A 16,652-nucleotide genomic window follows, 5' to 3' on the forward strand; every position below is an offset into this window, starting at 1 on the left:
CATAAAAAAAAAAAATACTTTGCTTTTACCTTTTTGGACGTCTTCTTGATGGCTCTTGAGGCTTTGCTTAGGGTGCTGTCCATATCTTTGGTACTGACCTGTAGTGAGTCTGGATCTGTACTGTGAATTAGATCACCCTGTGGATAGGATACAAAAGTAAAATAGCAGCTTTGATTAATAATTTACTTGCACCAAGTAGTGTAACAAAACAAATCTATACAATGACTTGTCTCTGTAGAGAAATAGTTATGCATTAGAAATTCTCTCCGCTCCGCTGCCCGGCCCCTCTTTGGCGCCGGGATCTGGGGGTCGGGGGCTGGGCATTTGCCGGTTAGTGGGGGTGGGGGGCGGCTGGTTGCTGGGGTTGGGAGGGTGTCTGGGGGTTTCGGGGCGGCTGGGGCTGGGTTGGGGTGGATGGGGGGGAGCGGGGGCTGTGGGCCGGTGGGGTTCCTGGCGGACCTGCAGTGCCCCGTCCTGCTGCGTTGGGTTGGGGGCGCGGGCCGCGTTGGGGTGGGGGGCGCTCCTGCTCCTGGGTTTGCTCTCCGGCCGGTGGCCCCTGCGGGGCCCGGGGGTCGTCCTTTGGCGCTGCCGCGGCCTGGGGGGCCCTGAGGTGTTGCGCTTGCTCTGTCCTGGTGGGGGTCGACGGCTCCCCTCTTTGGTGGAGATTTTCATGCATGCCAGATCCACCACACCTGCATCTATCGAAACTCAGACACAATCTTCCTCAGGTCATTGAATCGGTGGAGCCTGGTGACTGTGGATCTCACTCTGCTTCGTCTGTCCTTCCTTCCTTTCCTCAGTCTCTCCTTTGGTCTCTTGAGGTCTCCCTGATTTGTTGAAATTTAGATGTCTCTGGGGTTGGTGAAGGACTCTGGTTGGTGGCCTGGTGGGTGGTGTCTGGTCGGTGCTGGATTTCACTATCCTTTCTTTTCTTTGGTCCTTCCTCGGGTTTCCTGACGGCCTCACGACTCTGGCTGGAAGTGTTCGGTTTAGGTGAACGGTATGGGATTTTTTTTATTTTAATAGGTTTTAGGTGAACTAATGAATACACACTCACTTGCACGCACGCACATACACATTATCACCCACATACAAAAAAAAATAATAATAAAATAAAATAAAATATATTCTAAAAAAAAAAGGAGAGCAATGATGATGACATGTCAAATCGGTAAAATTACCGAATGAACAATACTGAGCTCTCCAGAAAAAAAAAGAAGAAAGAAATTCTGAGAAAAAAAAACACAAGTTCCTTGAAGCAATGCCATGGTGTCATTGCCACAGATGAATTGCTTTATTCAGTCCTATCCGCAGGGTTTCTCTCTCTCTCTCTCTCTCTAAAAAAAACTGAATGCAATTATGCGGAAGAGCCAAATTTTAATATTTTATTCAGAATAGAACATAGAGAACAAGTCAAAAGTTTAAACTGATAAAATGTATCATTTTAAGGGAAAACCTTGTTGATTTTAAATTCCATGGTGTCAACAAATCTCAGAGGCATCCCCTCTTCTTACAACAGTCTGCAAACGTCTGGGGATTGATGAGACAAATTTCTCAAGTTTAGAAATAGGAATGCTGTCCCATTCTTGTCTAACACGTGTCTCTCTTAACTGTTTAACTGTCTTGGGCTTTCTTTGTTGCACCTTCCCCTTTAGGATGCGCCAAATGTGCTCTTTCAGTGAAAGAAGTAGACTGCAGGCTGGCCATTTCAATACCCGGATCCTTTTCCTACGCAGCCATGATGTTGTAATTGGTGCTGCATGTGGTCTGGCATTATTGTGTTGAAAAATGCAAGATCTTCTCATAAAGTGATGATGAATGAATGGGAGCATATGTTGTTCTCAAATCTGAATACACCTTTTTGCATTGACAATGCCTTTCCAGATGTGGAAGCTGCTCTTATTATTACAGCGTGCGTGAAGAAGCCTAGCATTAATGGTGCTCTCCAGTGCCTGAAGAAGCCTAGCACTAATGGTGCTCTCCAGGGCTCGAACAGTCCAGCACAGTGGGTAGGAGGCGTTATGCCGGATAGATGACAGCTTTGTTGTCATTCTCCTGTGCCTACCACCTCTACCGGCACGAGACTGGAGGCCAGAACGGAGCCCGCCTTCTTCAACAATTAGTTCAGTCTCTTCCTCTCCGCAGCTGAGATGCTGTTGCTCCAGCAGACCACACCGTAAAATAAGACTGAGGCCACCACAGAGTCATAGAAGGTCCTTAACCCATTAAGGCCGGGAGCGCGTGACTGCGCTTTTACCGTTAAAGCCGGGAGAGCGGATATGTCTTTTAGTTGTGTTTTGACCAATTCTTGCTTTCTTAGCTGATGAAATGCATCGGAATATGCACAATAGGGTTGCTGAGATTTCAATTATTTTTTAATATTGTTGAATTTCCAGGAAAATTTCAGATTTTTGGGGGGGTTGGTCTCAAAAGTCACCCATAGGTTTTAGAGGCATGTTTTGCCAGGCGCTTTAGGACTTAATGGGTTAATAAGTCCTTCCGCACCCCAAAGGACCTCAGTCTACACAGTAGGTGTAGTCTACTCAATCCCTTTTTGTAGACTTAGACTTGATTTTTTTGATCCCTTTGAGATGACTCCCTCTGGGAATTTTACATTTCCAGCAGCAATAAGAGCAGATAGGCATGCAGACAGGAAGAGCAAAAATTAAAAATTTACAACAACAAAAAATCAATGAATAAATAAATAAAGTTACCGTAGAGTAGGTTATTGCACATTGAAAAAAGTGCCATTTCTGTGTAGTGTAGTGTACTCTACGCCCTCCTCCCCCAAGGGAGGAGTTGTAGAGTACGATGGCAAGGTGGACAAAATAGTTTTTTAGTCTGTTGGTACAACACTTGGGGAGCAACAACCTTTCAACTGAACAGGCTCCTTTGGATGCTGATGACAGTGTGCATCAGCATCAGAGTCAGTTGTCAGTCCAGTCCAGGTTATTAACCCATTAAGGCAGGGAGCACGTGACCGTGCTTCTACCGTTAAAGCTTGGAGGTGCTCCTACGCTCTTCTCCCTTTAAACCCGGGAGAGCGGATGTCTTTTTGTTGTGTTTTGACAAATTATTGGCATCTTAGACTATGAAATGCATCAGAATATGCACGATAGGGTGACGTGGGCCTCATAGCATGTCCTAAAATTTAATTAGAGCGTTTATGGTTGATGCAGATTCGCGGGAGTTATTAAAAAAATTACGCGATTGACGACAGCAACAGGAATTCAAATCAGTGTAATGAGTCGACAGTGACATACTGTTAAGAAATAGGTTTGTAGACAATGAGGATGTTGAAAATTTTGACAGCTTTGTAACATAGCTTTGAATGGATGACAAATAATTACCCCGATCCCCCGACGTTATTACAACTGCGCGAGTTATACAGCTGCAGATGCGACATTTGTTTGTTGATTTAAAAAATATATATATATTGAAGGTTTATAATAATAGATTTGTGTGAACGCCACAGGTATAAGCTCTAAAATGTTTCTGGAATCATGTTTCTATCTGTTTCAGGAGCTGAGATATCAATTATTTTTAATATTGTTGAACTTCAGGTTTTCGGGGGTGACTCAAAAGTCACCCATAGGCTTTAGAGGCATGTTTTGCCAGGCGCTTTAGGCCTTAATGGGTTAAGGTGAACACCCAAGTACTTATAAGAGTCCACTATCTCAATGTCTATTCCCTGGATGTTCACCGGAAGGGGGTGGGTTAAATTACCTTAAGTCAGGCGTAAATCCATCTAAATGGGACAGGGATTTCTGGGAGAGGAAGATGACGGCGTCCTCAACTATAATTCCCTGCTTGTAGGCAAATTGTAGTGGGTTTGCCAATGTGCTGACTAGGGGGCGCAGGTGGTGGAGGACCAGTCTCTCCAGGTTCTTTGCCAGGTGGGATGTCAGGGCCACTGGTCGGTCGTGGTTGAAGTCGCTAGGCCGAGATGACTTGGGCACCGGTACCACACAAATTGTCTTCCACAGCAGTGGCACCTTTTTTAGCTTCAAGCTCATGTTGAAAATATGCTCCACAATCCCACACAGTTGCCTTGCACAGGACTTGAGGAGCCTTGAGTTAAAGCCATCCGGACCTTCTTGACCTTGAGCCTTGACAGTTCTCTCTCTACCTGTGCTGTAGAGCAGGCCACGCTGGATACGGAGAGGGTCCTCTGAGTAGGTAGGAGGATGCTGCAGCAGAGCTGGTGGGGTCCATAGTATTGAGACATTCGTTGATTGTTGTATATTGCAGATATTGAACCTTGCATTCTCCGTTATTCCCACTGGCAGTTCTCTTTTCCATTTCTCTTTTATGTAGAAAATCGAATTCCCACTACTTTTCAATAGACATTGATAGAGGTCTGAAATCCCTTTACTCTTACCTCCCAGATATCCTTTACTTGACAATATCTACAGTAGTGCTGTCAGGAAATTTAAAAACATTACCTAAATAATTACAGGATCTTTAATTAATTAATTAAACTAATTAAGAAACTGACAAATAGGTAATCAGGAAAAGTTAGAGGTTAGAAGAGGTTAACAAAAATCAAAAGCTATAATATCTGGGTCATAACAACTCAAACCCAAAAGAAAAACTGGGGCTACAGAATCAACTCCTCACACCCCCCACCCCCCAACCCCGACCCATCTACCACCCCCCAACCCCAACCCAACTACCACCCCCCCAAGCAAAGGTTACAGAATCTCCTTGAGCCAGTCATTCATACAAGCTTGTTTACATTGTCTGAGTGTAAGTGTACACTGACTGCGTAAAGGATGCGGAGCTGCGGAAGGTTTATGCTAGGTTTCTACTTTTTCCGGATAAATTACATGAGCTGGACAGGAAGTCAGGCATCGGCATAAAGGTAGATTAGGTATATTTCAAAATAAAACTGTTGAACAACTCTTTTTTTTTAGAAAGCTAGCTCACTACATAGTCGGACATTTGACAAAAAAAGAGGTCAAAATAAATTAAACTTGACAAAATAACACTATTTAACTGTAAACACAAAACATGGTAGAAGTCCCAGAAATTGATATGCCACTCACGATCAATTGCATTATTTATTTTTTTAATGCAGTAATTATTTAATTTAATTAACGCAATAAACTGACAGCCCAAATCTAAAGTAATCACTACTTTCTAATTCAATTCTCTCTTTTATATTTTGAAAACTCTGCATTTCCCCCATTTCTACTATTGTACATATTGCTGCTCTCCTTCACCATCTCTTGAAGCCATAATCTTTTCCTGGCTGAAAGTCACTGTCATACGTCAGCCACCTTAAAATCTTCTTGCTTTCCACAAATTTAAGGTGAATTTAGTTATTGGATCTATTAAGCTCTCCTTTCTTTTAGATAGTTCCTTGTGCCCCCAGTAGTGCTTGGATCTGGTAGCCTTCCCCCTTCATTTGGATATCTTTCCATTTGGATATCTTTTCATTTGTCTATATAATTTCTATTACACCAACATGCAATGGCTCTAAAATGTGCTGCACAATAATAATCTTTTTACACAACTGTAATGTCACAATGTCACTTGTCTAATCCTCTGTTTCTTACAACACCCCCCCCCCACACACACACACACACACACACATTTTTTACTTCATTCTTAACTCAATAACTTCTTACATTCCCATTTTAGTTTGTATCTTTCTTTGATCTTCATTGTTGATTTGATCTGTCAGGCAGTCATTTACTTTCACTCTGGCTGTTGACCATTATACAATGCCCGTATACATCTTATTGAGTCTCCATTGAATCCAAATTGTTCCAGAATTAGATACAGACCACCCAACACTATGAAATGCCTTTTTCTGCATCCATACTCACTAAAACCACGCTCTTCCCGTTCTTTGAATCTCCTCCACTATGTGAATTGTACACATATTTGTTTTCATCAAAACTATGTGTTTGAAGTCTGTTTTAATTTTAGATTGTAAAACATACTGCAGTATGTGCTCTACTTGTTTACATGTAGAGCCCCTTTGCAAATAACAAAAGCTGATAAAAAGTTACTTGAAACATGTTGTACATGTGTGGTCAAATGTCTGATGTTGGATTGAATGTGGAATAATGATTGTTATGAGCGTGTAACAAGTTAGCGTTCAGTGAGTTCAGTAATAAAATACGGACGATATATAACATTTGGCAACTAACTGTGTGTGTGCGTGCATGAGTGGTTGTCTGTTACCGCATCAGTCCGGCAGATGGTGTTGGCTACATGTCGACAAAGCGTTCGAAGCCAGTCACTTTTCATTGTTTCTTCTCCAGCCAACTGGAAACTGAATAACATGTTCTCCTGTTCAGTCGGCGGGTGAACGACTAAAGCAAATGCATTCACACATTCTGAAAAAAAAAAAGGGTATAGGAGAGATGAGCGATAGAGAGGCATGGCGTTTAGTATTTCTCGAAGTGCAAAAATACATTCAGGACAAAATCTTAAATCCAGAACATTGTAGTACTGTTCATGAGTTTTACATAAACAAAGAATATAGACAGACTGCTCCACTTAAAGTGAGAATTTCTTTTGTTGGACCATTAGTTAGTTAATTAGGGCCTGAGCAGTGACGGCTGAAAGGTCCCTATTGTATCTGTACAAAATATTTTTAGGTCCTGAGCAGCAACTGCTGCAAGTTATGAATTTTTAATGTCCAATTTTGGCCCACTTTTGTACACTTATACGTTTGCTTCCTTGCCCTGATGATTCATCGATTGACTTCAAATTTTGGCTGTAACATCTCAAGACCTAGGACAACAACCAGGGAGAAAAAAATCTTTATTTTTTGCCTTTGCATTGGCCGATGTGTTTCCTCAGTCATTTGTTGGCGGTCAGGTTGGGCATTTTTGTATTTGCTCCCAGCATATTCCAAGGAAGGACAGTGGATGGAGCTAGCTAGCTGTTCGTTAGCATGCTCGTGTCCACTGTTTGAAGACATTGGCAGTGTGATGTCATTCTATGATTTCCCATTCACCTCCACAAACATTTCAAGGCGGTGCTTTCTTGTCTCCAGCAATGCCATCTTCTGAAGATGTTTGTGGTATTCATCGGTGGAGATGGAAGGCATCATTCTTCCAGCCTTGTTGCTAGTTGCAGTCGCATGCCTATTAGCAGGCCAGGCTCACGTTATCGTGAGGAGTTTACAAAAATGTTGAAAAATGACCCTAAATGGCTGTATCTACAAAACAAAAAGGTAGTAAGCCACATCAAGGTAAATATGTCCAGGAGAAATAGAAAAAAAACAGTTATCAGCTGAAAGAATGTAAGCAAAGCAGGAGCAGAGCAGATTGCGTCTTCACACTAGGCAAGCAGGAAAGCCTCCCGACTGTCGTGCCAATGAATGGGTACACATTTTCAACATCCAGAGAAGCCAGACTCAAGGATCGCATACCCTTAAAGCTCTCACCAGACCAGCAACCACCAACCTCACCCGATCTGCAGTATACTTTCTATAAAGAGACACCATTTACAGTGTGGTCTTCCATTCCATATCTTTGTACTCTTGTCCCCAAATCAAAACATATTATATCCAATTTTGTATAGCCACAATACCAACAATGTTTACATTCTTCTTAGAAACAGCAATCAATGCATGTTAATATTACAGATGTCCAAACAAGAGTTAGAGCCTGACCATGTTAACTTTTTTTTTTTTTTTTTTAAAGAAACTGCAATACATGGACACATTAAAGATGCCCAAACAAGAGTTAACTTTGCCAGTTTCAGCATTATTCAAGTTTACATTTACTTCATATAATCATGGAATTTTCTTGCACTTTTTTAAACTTTCTTTAAATAAAATAAAAAATCAACATTAACAATAATACAATAAGCCAATCATTTTCTACCAAATCTCTCCGTAACTGCTGCATTTCTTTCAAGATCTCAGGAAGTGGTTCCATGTCCTTCCTTATCTCCAACACGTCCTTATTCATCACCAGCATTGCAGTCTCTATTTTATTATTTATTTTAGCAAGAGAAGACTTCAGCTTCTTTCGCTTTTACTGCGCTTTTTCCGCCCGGCACATCTCAACAGTAAATCACAAAGGAGTGAAAATCACGAGTGAATACAAGATGCGTCCTTCCTCATCAGATGCGTCCTTCGGTCTACAAGTAGTCAACAAGTAGTTGTACACAAAACTGATATATTTGCAGGTAACCATGACAGTCTGTTGTATGACTGGCAAAAGACGGGATACACACGGGTTGGTTTTACCTTGTTTTTTACCTCAACTGAGCAGTTATTTGTTATGCCTGCCACTATATGCCACTGGCATACATAGAATAATAAAAGTTTAAATGATAATACAATAATAGTAATTAGCTGTGAATAATAAACATTTTCACTTTTAACTCCAAGACATACCATATTTTCAAGACTATAAAGCGCACTCAAAAGTCTTAAATTTTCTCAAAAATTGACGGTGCGCATCCGTCGTTTATTAGTCTGACATTTTTCTTTTAAGTTTCTTGCCATTCATTACAAAAACGAGTAGGCCTGGGTTAAAAAAAATAATAATAAAAAAATCTATATAGCAATATTGAATCAATATTCATTTTCATGGCCCTATATCGATTCATGGTTTATGAATCGATACTTTTTAATATGGCTACCAAATGCGAATGTGCCCTTCTGTTATTACATACCCCAGGAGGAACCTATAGTACTTTTGCAACTTTATTTACATAGTGCTGTGGTTGTAATCGATTTTAATTATTATTTAGTGTTTTGATTAGGTCATGTTCAATAAAACATACATGATTAATGTAAGTATTCATATATATTTTTTCATATTAATGCACCAAGTAAGAGCAAAAAGTTTCTACTATTTGCAGCATTGGTACTTCTGACAATGTCTTTCATACAAGAGACATAAAATTGGTACTGCATGAAATCCTTAAATTGAATCCAAAACCCTAAAAAGGAAAGAGGAACACAAATAATATGCACTTGAAAATATTTGAATACGCTGACTACATAGACATTCGACCCTGAGAATAATTTGGATCCAGACAATCACTTTTACAAAAATGATCACTCCAGTTTCACTTGCGACTATTACATGGACGATCAATTCAACAATAAAAATGGAAAATGCACTTTCAATTATACATTTCAATAGTAAAAGTCTCTACAGAAATTTTACAAAAATCAAAGAGTACCTGAATAAATTAAATAAATTCAAAATAATTGCCATATCGGAAACATGGCTTGATATTGAAAAAAATAGTTACATGGGACTGGAATAATAGGGAAAATAGAAGGGGAGGGGGTGTCGCAATATATGTAGACAAAACTCTGAGATGCAGTAAAATTGAATATTTGACAACCACCATTGACAATATAATGGAATGTTTAACAATTGAAGTACACATTGAAAATGCACCAAATTCATTATAAGTTGTACGTATAGGAAACCAGGATCATGTCTTGACATATTCAATGAAAAACTAGCGGATATCCTCAGTTACATAAACGATAAAAAAACGCAAATAATGTGTGGTGATTTTAACATTTAATTGTTAAATCCGAATCGGCATCAGAAAACAACTGATTTTATAAATACAATGTATAGTAATAGTATAGTCCCTGTAATTATGAAACCTAGTAGAATAACAACTGATACAGCTACACTAATAGATAGCATATTCATAAATAAAATTGAACATAAAAAAGAAAGTGGACTTCTTATCAATGATATAAGTGATCATCTTCCGGTCTTTGCAATTTTCCAAGAATATTTTGATATAAAAATAAAACCAACAATAATTTACACATCAGAAACAAGACTAAGAACACAACGCTCCATGGCTGACTTTAAGTTGGATTTAGAAAAACATAACTGGTCTGAGGTCTATTCAAACGATGATCCCAATATCACATACAGTGCATTTCAGTCCTCTATTACAATAAACGTTGTCTATTAATAAAAGTCACAAGAAAGTGTAAAGGTCTAAATAAGGCATGTATGACGAAGGGGATAGAGAATGCATGCAAAAAGAAAAACATTTTATACAAAACATTTATTAAATTGAGAACTATGGAAGCTGAAATAAACTACAAGACCTATAAAAATAAACTATTGAACATTATACGAACAAGTAAGCGATATCATTACCATGCATTATTAGAGCAGAATAAAAGCAATACACATATAGAAAATACTAAATCATTTAATTAAGGCCATGTATACACGTAGCTGGGGTTTTTTGCAAACACGAGATATTTTTCTGCAGCTTGCCCTGTCATCTACACGTCCGCGAATATTTTTTTAATTTATTTTTAATTTTTTACAAACGAAGGTTTCTAAAAACTCCGGCCAAAGTGAAGATTTGTGTATTTCTCCGGTTCCGTGGTCGCGTGTGTCCGTTAGTAAACAAAGTTTTACGTCATCCTCTACACATGTCACTCTCAATCACATACCTCAAAGTGTTAAAAAAGAAGGGAAAAAAAGGCGGCGTGGATTCGCTTCCCCACTGGGGAGTTCATGTTTGTATACAGTATGTGTGGTGAGTGGGGAAAAAAAAGTTGTTAAAAAACGAAGTTAGGCTTTTTTAAGATTTTGAATTTATTTGTTTTCCTCTATGCTCCGTTTATGATTTACTCATTGACTGTTTACAAGTTTTTTTTTTCTTCTTTTCCCTTCAGGGTTCACCACAGCGAATCAGTTGCCTCCACCTAACTCTAAAAATAGCACAAATAATGTATAAAATATACAACAATCTACTCTGCCACAGTACTCAGAAGCAAGAATTTGAAATTAGAGAGAGTCCTTATGACATAAGGTGTAAAAGTATCTAAAAAAATCAAAACAACAAATATTAAGCAAAAGTGTGTTTCTATAAGAAGTGTTAATTTGTGGAATAATTTTGGTACTGACCTGAAAAGATGCAAGTCACTTGCTGAGTTAAAAAAAAAATGTTGAAAAGCAAAGTTCAAGAAAATTATTTATATCAGACTTGAGCTGGCAAAAGTTTTCAAACTTCAAAAAAGATCCATAAGAATTATTAATCGATCAAAATATGCAGAACCAACACATTCACTATTTATTAAATTGAATACAACAAAATTTTACGACTTAGTAGAGTTTAAAATAGCACAAATAATGTATAAAACATACAACAATCTACTCTGCCACAGTACTCAGAAGCAAGAATTTGAAATTAGAGAGAGTCCTTATGACATAAGGTGTAAAAGTATCTAAAAAAATCAAAACAACAAATATTAAGCAAAAGTGTGTTTCTATAAGAAGTGTTAATTTGTGGAATCATTTTGGTACTGACCTGAAAAGATGCAAGTCACTTGCTGAGTTAAAAAAAAAATGTTGAAAAGCAAAGTTCAAGAAAATTATTTATATCAGACTTGAGCTGGCAAAACAGCAGAAATTGTGTCATTTCTTTCAATGTATCAGTATGAATGAAATGAAAATTGTATGTGAATATGAGGATGAATTAAGGTGTATGCCTATGAATTACATGAACATATGCTACTGCTACGTACATGTCAAAGTGCAGTTGTATACACGAACAGGATTATACATTTTCTATCATTTAAATATCATTACCCTATTATTGTATCTATTGAAATAAATCAAAACATAAGGGGTAGGACTAGATAAGTTGTTCACTTCTTCCTACTCCCTTTTGAACATGTAAACTCCTATTCTTGCTTTTTCTTTTTACTTCAACTTATATTTTATACTTTGTAATGTGTTTTATGTTTATATGTTCAATAAACCAACCAACCAAAAAATAAATAAAAAAATGAGGGTCACTCCTGACGGACTGCTCACCTCTCAGCATTTATAATGAGGTCCTATTTTTATTCCAAAAATACATTTGAACCAAAATGTCTCCAAAATAAGACTTCCCTACAATTGACAAAACATTTGTTAGCACTGACTTCAGTATAGCTTTTTATCAATGTGGACATGCGGTCATCTCACCTTCTGTGTCCTGCAGGTCTAGAACTCTTCGAATTTGTGACAGTGGCATCAAAGTGATGTGCTTCAGTTGAGGTAGTGGCCTTGTTTGTCCCAGTGGACTCTTAAAAGTACTGATAACTTTGTGCCGCTTCCTTGCAATCTGCATACAAACATACATTTAGACAGATAGATTGTTATGGCCGAGTAAAGGCAATTGTACTTCTATGGCACATTTCATACACAAGGCAAATCAATGTGCTTTACACAAGCAAAGACAACACCTACAAGCACCAACAATAACAGTTAACAACATTCAGTAAACCGAAATTAAATGATTACCCATCAACCAATCCCAATGGTGAGTCTACATGTCAATGAACACTTTTGTATTAACTGAGATGGAGACAGTGTACTGAGGCTTTCTACTCATCTTGGGGAGTAAGCCTCTTACACTAATAAATGCTAACCGCTAGCATTAGCATGCCGTAACATGATCGCTCATAAAAATCTATGCAATAGAGTTTATCATACTATATGTTGACATCTATTTTTATTACTGTGATGTAATGAAAAGAGAGGGGAGCTTGGATTCTGTGAGCCGGGAGCTTATGAAATATTTTGGCAATATGAGGCAAAAAGTCAGTGATACCAATGAGATGTGTGACTATTAAGATGTTAAATTCTGTTATTTTATATACACTAATCACAAAAAGTAATTAAAAAAGATATTTGGCTTTCAGGTGAAATTTATGGAAAATGTCAAAAAGTTCATGTTACAGTGATATCATAGCATGAAAGTAGTAAATAGAAGGATGCACTGGTAATTTCCTCATCTCAAGCAATTCATTTAAATAAAAGTTAACAACAATGGTGGGTACACCACACCAAAACATTTTCAACGTCTCAATAACTTATGTGCTCTTGAGCATCAATTGCAGCTTGACAAGGATGTCGCATGCTGTTCACAAGTCACATTGTCGGCTGAGGCATGGCATCCCACACTTCTTTAAGGGCAGCCTTCAGCTCATTGAGGTTCTGGGATGCAGAGTTTCCAGGCTCTACATGACGATTCAGCTCATCTCACAGGTTTTCAATAGGATTCAGGTCTGGAGAAACAGCAGGCCATTCCATTTGAAGTACCCCAGTCGCCAACAGCCGTTCCCTGATAATGCCACCTCGAGCTGGAGAATTGTTTTTTGTGAATTTTGTAGCAACTTGTGCAAAAAGTACTGAAACATTTAACAGTTGAATAGGTTCATTCAAAAGCTTAGTGTTATAAAGGTTAGAATGCATTTCTGGCTCGTCCAAGCCAAATATCCCTAACTTTTTGTGAGTAGTCTATTTTCCACTATCCACAAGCTATTTCAGTTTAAAGGAAGTACTCATTTATTTTTAGGAATATAGAGAAACTTTAATGCAACGCGCGTTAATCAAAAATAATTAATGATGTTGCAAATTAACGTGTTAACGCTAGTCCCACAGGCAAGCCATTTGGCTTTTCTACATAGAATACCCAAATGGCAGCCCAGTGGCTGGATTAGTCTCACCATTTGTTTGCAGATGGAGGGAATAACTGACTTCAATTAGTGTCTTTGTGAGTTTTAGATTAACATCCAAACACAACAGGTGTGTGCAGCTCTACCATTTGGCTTTTCTGATTTCAATACCAATAAACCTTTGGCCAAATCAACAATGACCCTTGCCTTATGGTTACTAATGACGCCTGTGGATTGATTTAGTCAGGTTGTGAAGGGAAGGGAAATCTGCGCAAGCATTTGAAATTTGGCCTATTGAGTGACCCGTAGGCTGCAGTGGCACGTCACTTCCTACCTGCGGCACTAGTCAAAAGCAGGGTGACGAGTCTTGGACGCAAGTGTGACACAGGTGAGCGAGGCAAGCTTACTTGGCCCTGTGAACGGCAAGTTTATCTATAATAAGAACAAAGACGGTACTATTAACAAGAACACAGTGATTTGTACCTTGTGTAAGAAAGAATTTTCCGTAATGTCCTATAATTCAAATTCTTTATTTGGGAACCTTTAGCAGATATAAGATTAAAATAGATTAATTAATTAATTACAAATTATGTAATTCGATTTAAAAAATGAATCGCCTCATAGCACTAATTGTTTGTTTAATTGGTCGTCTTTGTGTGAAGTTTGCTGATTTTTAGAAAAACGCATATGGAATGTTTATAAAAACAGAATCAGGTTCGTGTGAAAGTCACAGGTGTAAACTTATGTTTCTGAAAAATTCGCCCAGAGGTTTTAGAGGCATGTATTGGCATTGGTATTGTACAGGTACTTGAGGCCAAAATGGGTTAATACAATCATCATTTAGAAACTGTATTTCACTGGCGTCGGGTCAAAACCTCTTAACACCCAGTTCACACTGACTGTGTAACGGATGCAAAGCGGTTTCCCTATGGCATCCGTACGGACTGCAATTCACAACAAGTGCGTTGCGCAAGCTGTACGTGTCCAGAAATCTGCACCCGCGAGACCGCAAGATCCCGGGGTTACACGCTGAAGAATAACAACTAGGGCCCGACCGATATGCATTTTTTGAGGCCAATGCAAAAAAAATCGGATTACCGATTAATCGGCCGATTATTTAAAAATATATATTTAATGCATAAAATTACTTACCGGGGGATTGTATTTTGTGCCATCTTGTGGAAATGTGTTAAGACAAAAAAAAAATCCTTGGAAGTTTGCATCCTTAAATTTTGAGAATAGAAAGTCTTTAAATCCTTGAAATATCAACTTTAAATATAACTTGAAAGGACAATGACAAAATAAAACAATAAGAAAGTGAAATAAGAATAGAATAAACTAATAGCAACTGAAAAAAACAGTAAGAACAAATATTGACTGTTCCTGTGTGTTTTGGCCTCTTGGGGGCAGTGTGGTGCCGTGCATCCATGTTGTACACACTTAGTACACACTTACTTTTTGAGTACAGAAGAAAGTTGCAATATTCTATTGAAATAAGTCATTTTTCACACATTGTGAATAATTTGTGCCTTTGTGTAGTGGTATCTTCTTACCTGTTGGTATGTGTTCCCACAGCATTTATGTGTGAATATTCGTTTTTTGAAGGAAATACACTCCAGAAGTTGATGCTAACTACTTTTAGCTTTTAAAAGGGATCCTCCCTTTGCTTTTAGCATTAGAGCTAGGCTAGCAATGGTTTAAAAACGAAGCATGTTTTGTATTGAAATATACAGTGGATGTAATTCTTATTGTTGTGTGTTTAGTTTTACAGTTAACTCCAACTGAGATGTCATTAAACAGTTTAAAGGATGCTTTAGAACAACAGAATAACCAGAATAAAATAGGCTACACATTTGCTAGTTGCTAATGCTACGCAAGCAAAATGGTGCATTCAGGGTACTTTCACAGCGTCAGAAACTTAGGTTTTCTTCGATGATAACATTTTAAGGGAAAAATAATCGGCCAATTGGGCCAAATGGCCGATTATTATTTTTATTGTTTTGGCCGATGTTTGAAGGGCAATAATCGGTCGGGCCATAATAACTCCCAGCCATTTTCACTGAGTAATCCCCTTTGTTCTAGGCTGTTTTACTGGATTTTGACTGATACTGCAAGGCCCACAGAATATTGTGTTCTACCGCTATAAAAACATAGCACCTACCAAAAGAAAGATCACAGTCTCTTTTTCCATCAGGGAAAAAAGTATATTTCTATCTGTTTCCGTTTTGCAGCAACTACAGCAACTAGCATTGGGAATATAGCTAAGTTTGATCATTATTCACAAATCTGCTTAGAACTGTGGGTAAATCAGCTTGTTTTCAACATGGCCCTGGTTGATCTCTTCAACTCTGTTGCCACCTTCTGGCCTTTTTTATAATAACTACCATCAACCGTTTTGTGCAGTTGAGAGGCTGCATCAAAGCCTTATGCTCTAGCGTAAAAAAAAAAAACATAAAAATATGTATAAATATGTCTTTCAGGCACTTAAAATATTTAAAATAGAACACATTTATATGTTTTTTGGAGCAAATGAGTTAACTATGTACTGTATATAGAGCGCTACTTGTAAACAATAGCCACGCTTGCCTGTCGTTCACATCAATATGCTTTTTGGACATTATTTCATGGATTTCTATCATGGCTCTCCTACCATAGGTAAGTATGTTTTGTGTTTAAATAGTGTTACTTTGTCATGCTTGTTTTTTGTCTTTTAAATGTTCAACTCATGTGCAGCGTCTGCGTTTCTATTCATTCAGCGGCAACTCCCCACCATTCCTAAATCATAGCCGCCACTCCTGCACTTTTGGCTTTTGTTTTGGTAAGCTAAGTAAGTTTGGAGCTGTTGTGTTCTGGCGTGGTTATGGCCGACAGGTACGTGCAAACTGTCATTAAAGAGTTGTTTGTTTGCCGCCTTATTAGTTCAACAACGCTACAATACATGTACATTAAAAGAGGCCGCGGCGGCAGCACCTAAATGACGGTGAGCAATGACGATTTCGTCCGTCCTAATTTTCATTCATGAAATTGGACGACACAACATATGGCCACGAACAGATCTATTAAGCCTCAAAATATAGAACAACTCAAATTTATTAGCCGCTGCCGCACTTGTGTGTACACTCAGTTTACAAAGCGCGACACTACGGGAGCTGAGAAGTCATAACTCCAAAACCAAAATCAAACAGACTAAAAACATATTAGACACTCGTCTCAAGGTCTCAGACAAAAA

At 38.4% G+C, this 16,652-nt stretch overlaps 1 protein-coding gene across 4 annotated transcripts in view; it reads right to left on the minus strand.

Annotated features, from left to right (window-relative positions):
- ect2 (epithelial cell transforming 2) overlaps nucleotides 1-16,652 on the minus strand; it is a 191,101-nt gene that overhangs the window by 21,636 nt on the left and 152,813 nt on the right. For all 4 annotated transcript variants that reach the window (XM_077584340.1, XM_077584339.1, XM_077584341.1 and 1 more), the window contains 3 exons: nucleotides 11,949-12,087; nucleotides 6,196-6,350; nucleotides 30-137 (listed from right to left, as the gene is read on the minus strand). In XM_077584340.1, the coding sequence (XP_077440466.1) occupies nucleotides 30-137; nucleotides 6,196-6,350; nucleotides 11,949-12,087 (402 nt within the window). The remainder of the gene's footprint in view (nucleotides 1-29; nucleotides 138-6,195; nucleotides 6,351-11,948; nucleotides 12,088-16,652) is intronic.

Source organism: Vanacampus margaritifer, chromosome 13 (assembly GCF_051991255.1).
Source record: "Vanacampus margaritifer isolate UIUO_Vmar chromosome 13, RoL_Vmar_1.0, whole genome shotgun sequence".
NCBI lineage: Eukaryota > Metazoa > Chordata > Actinopteri > Syngnathiformes > Syngnathidae > Vanacampus > Vanacampus margaritifer.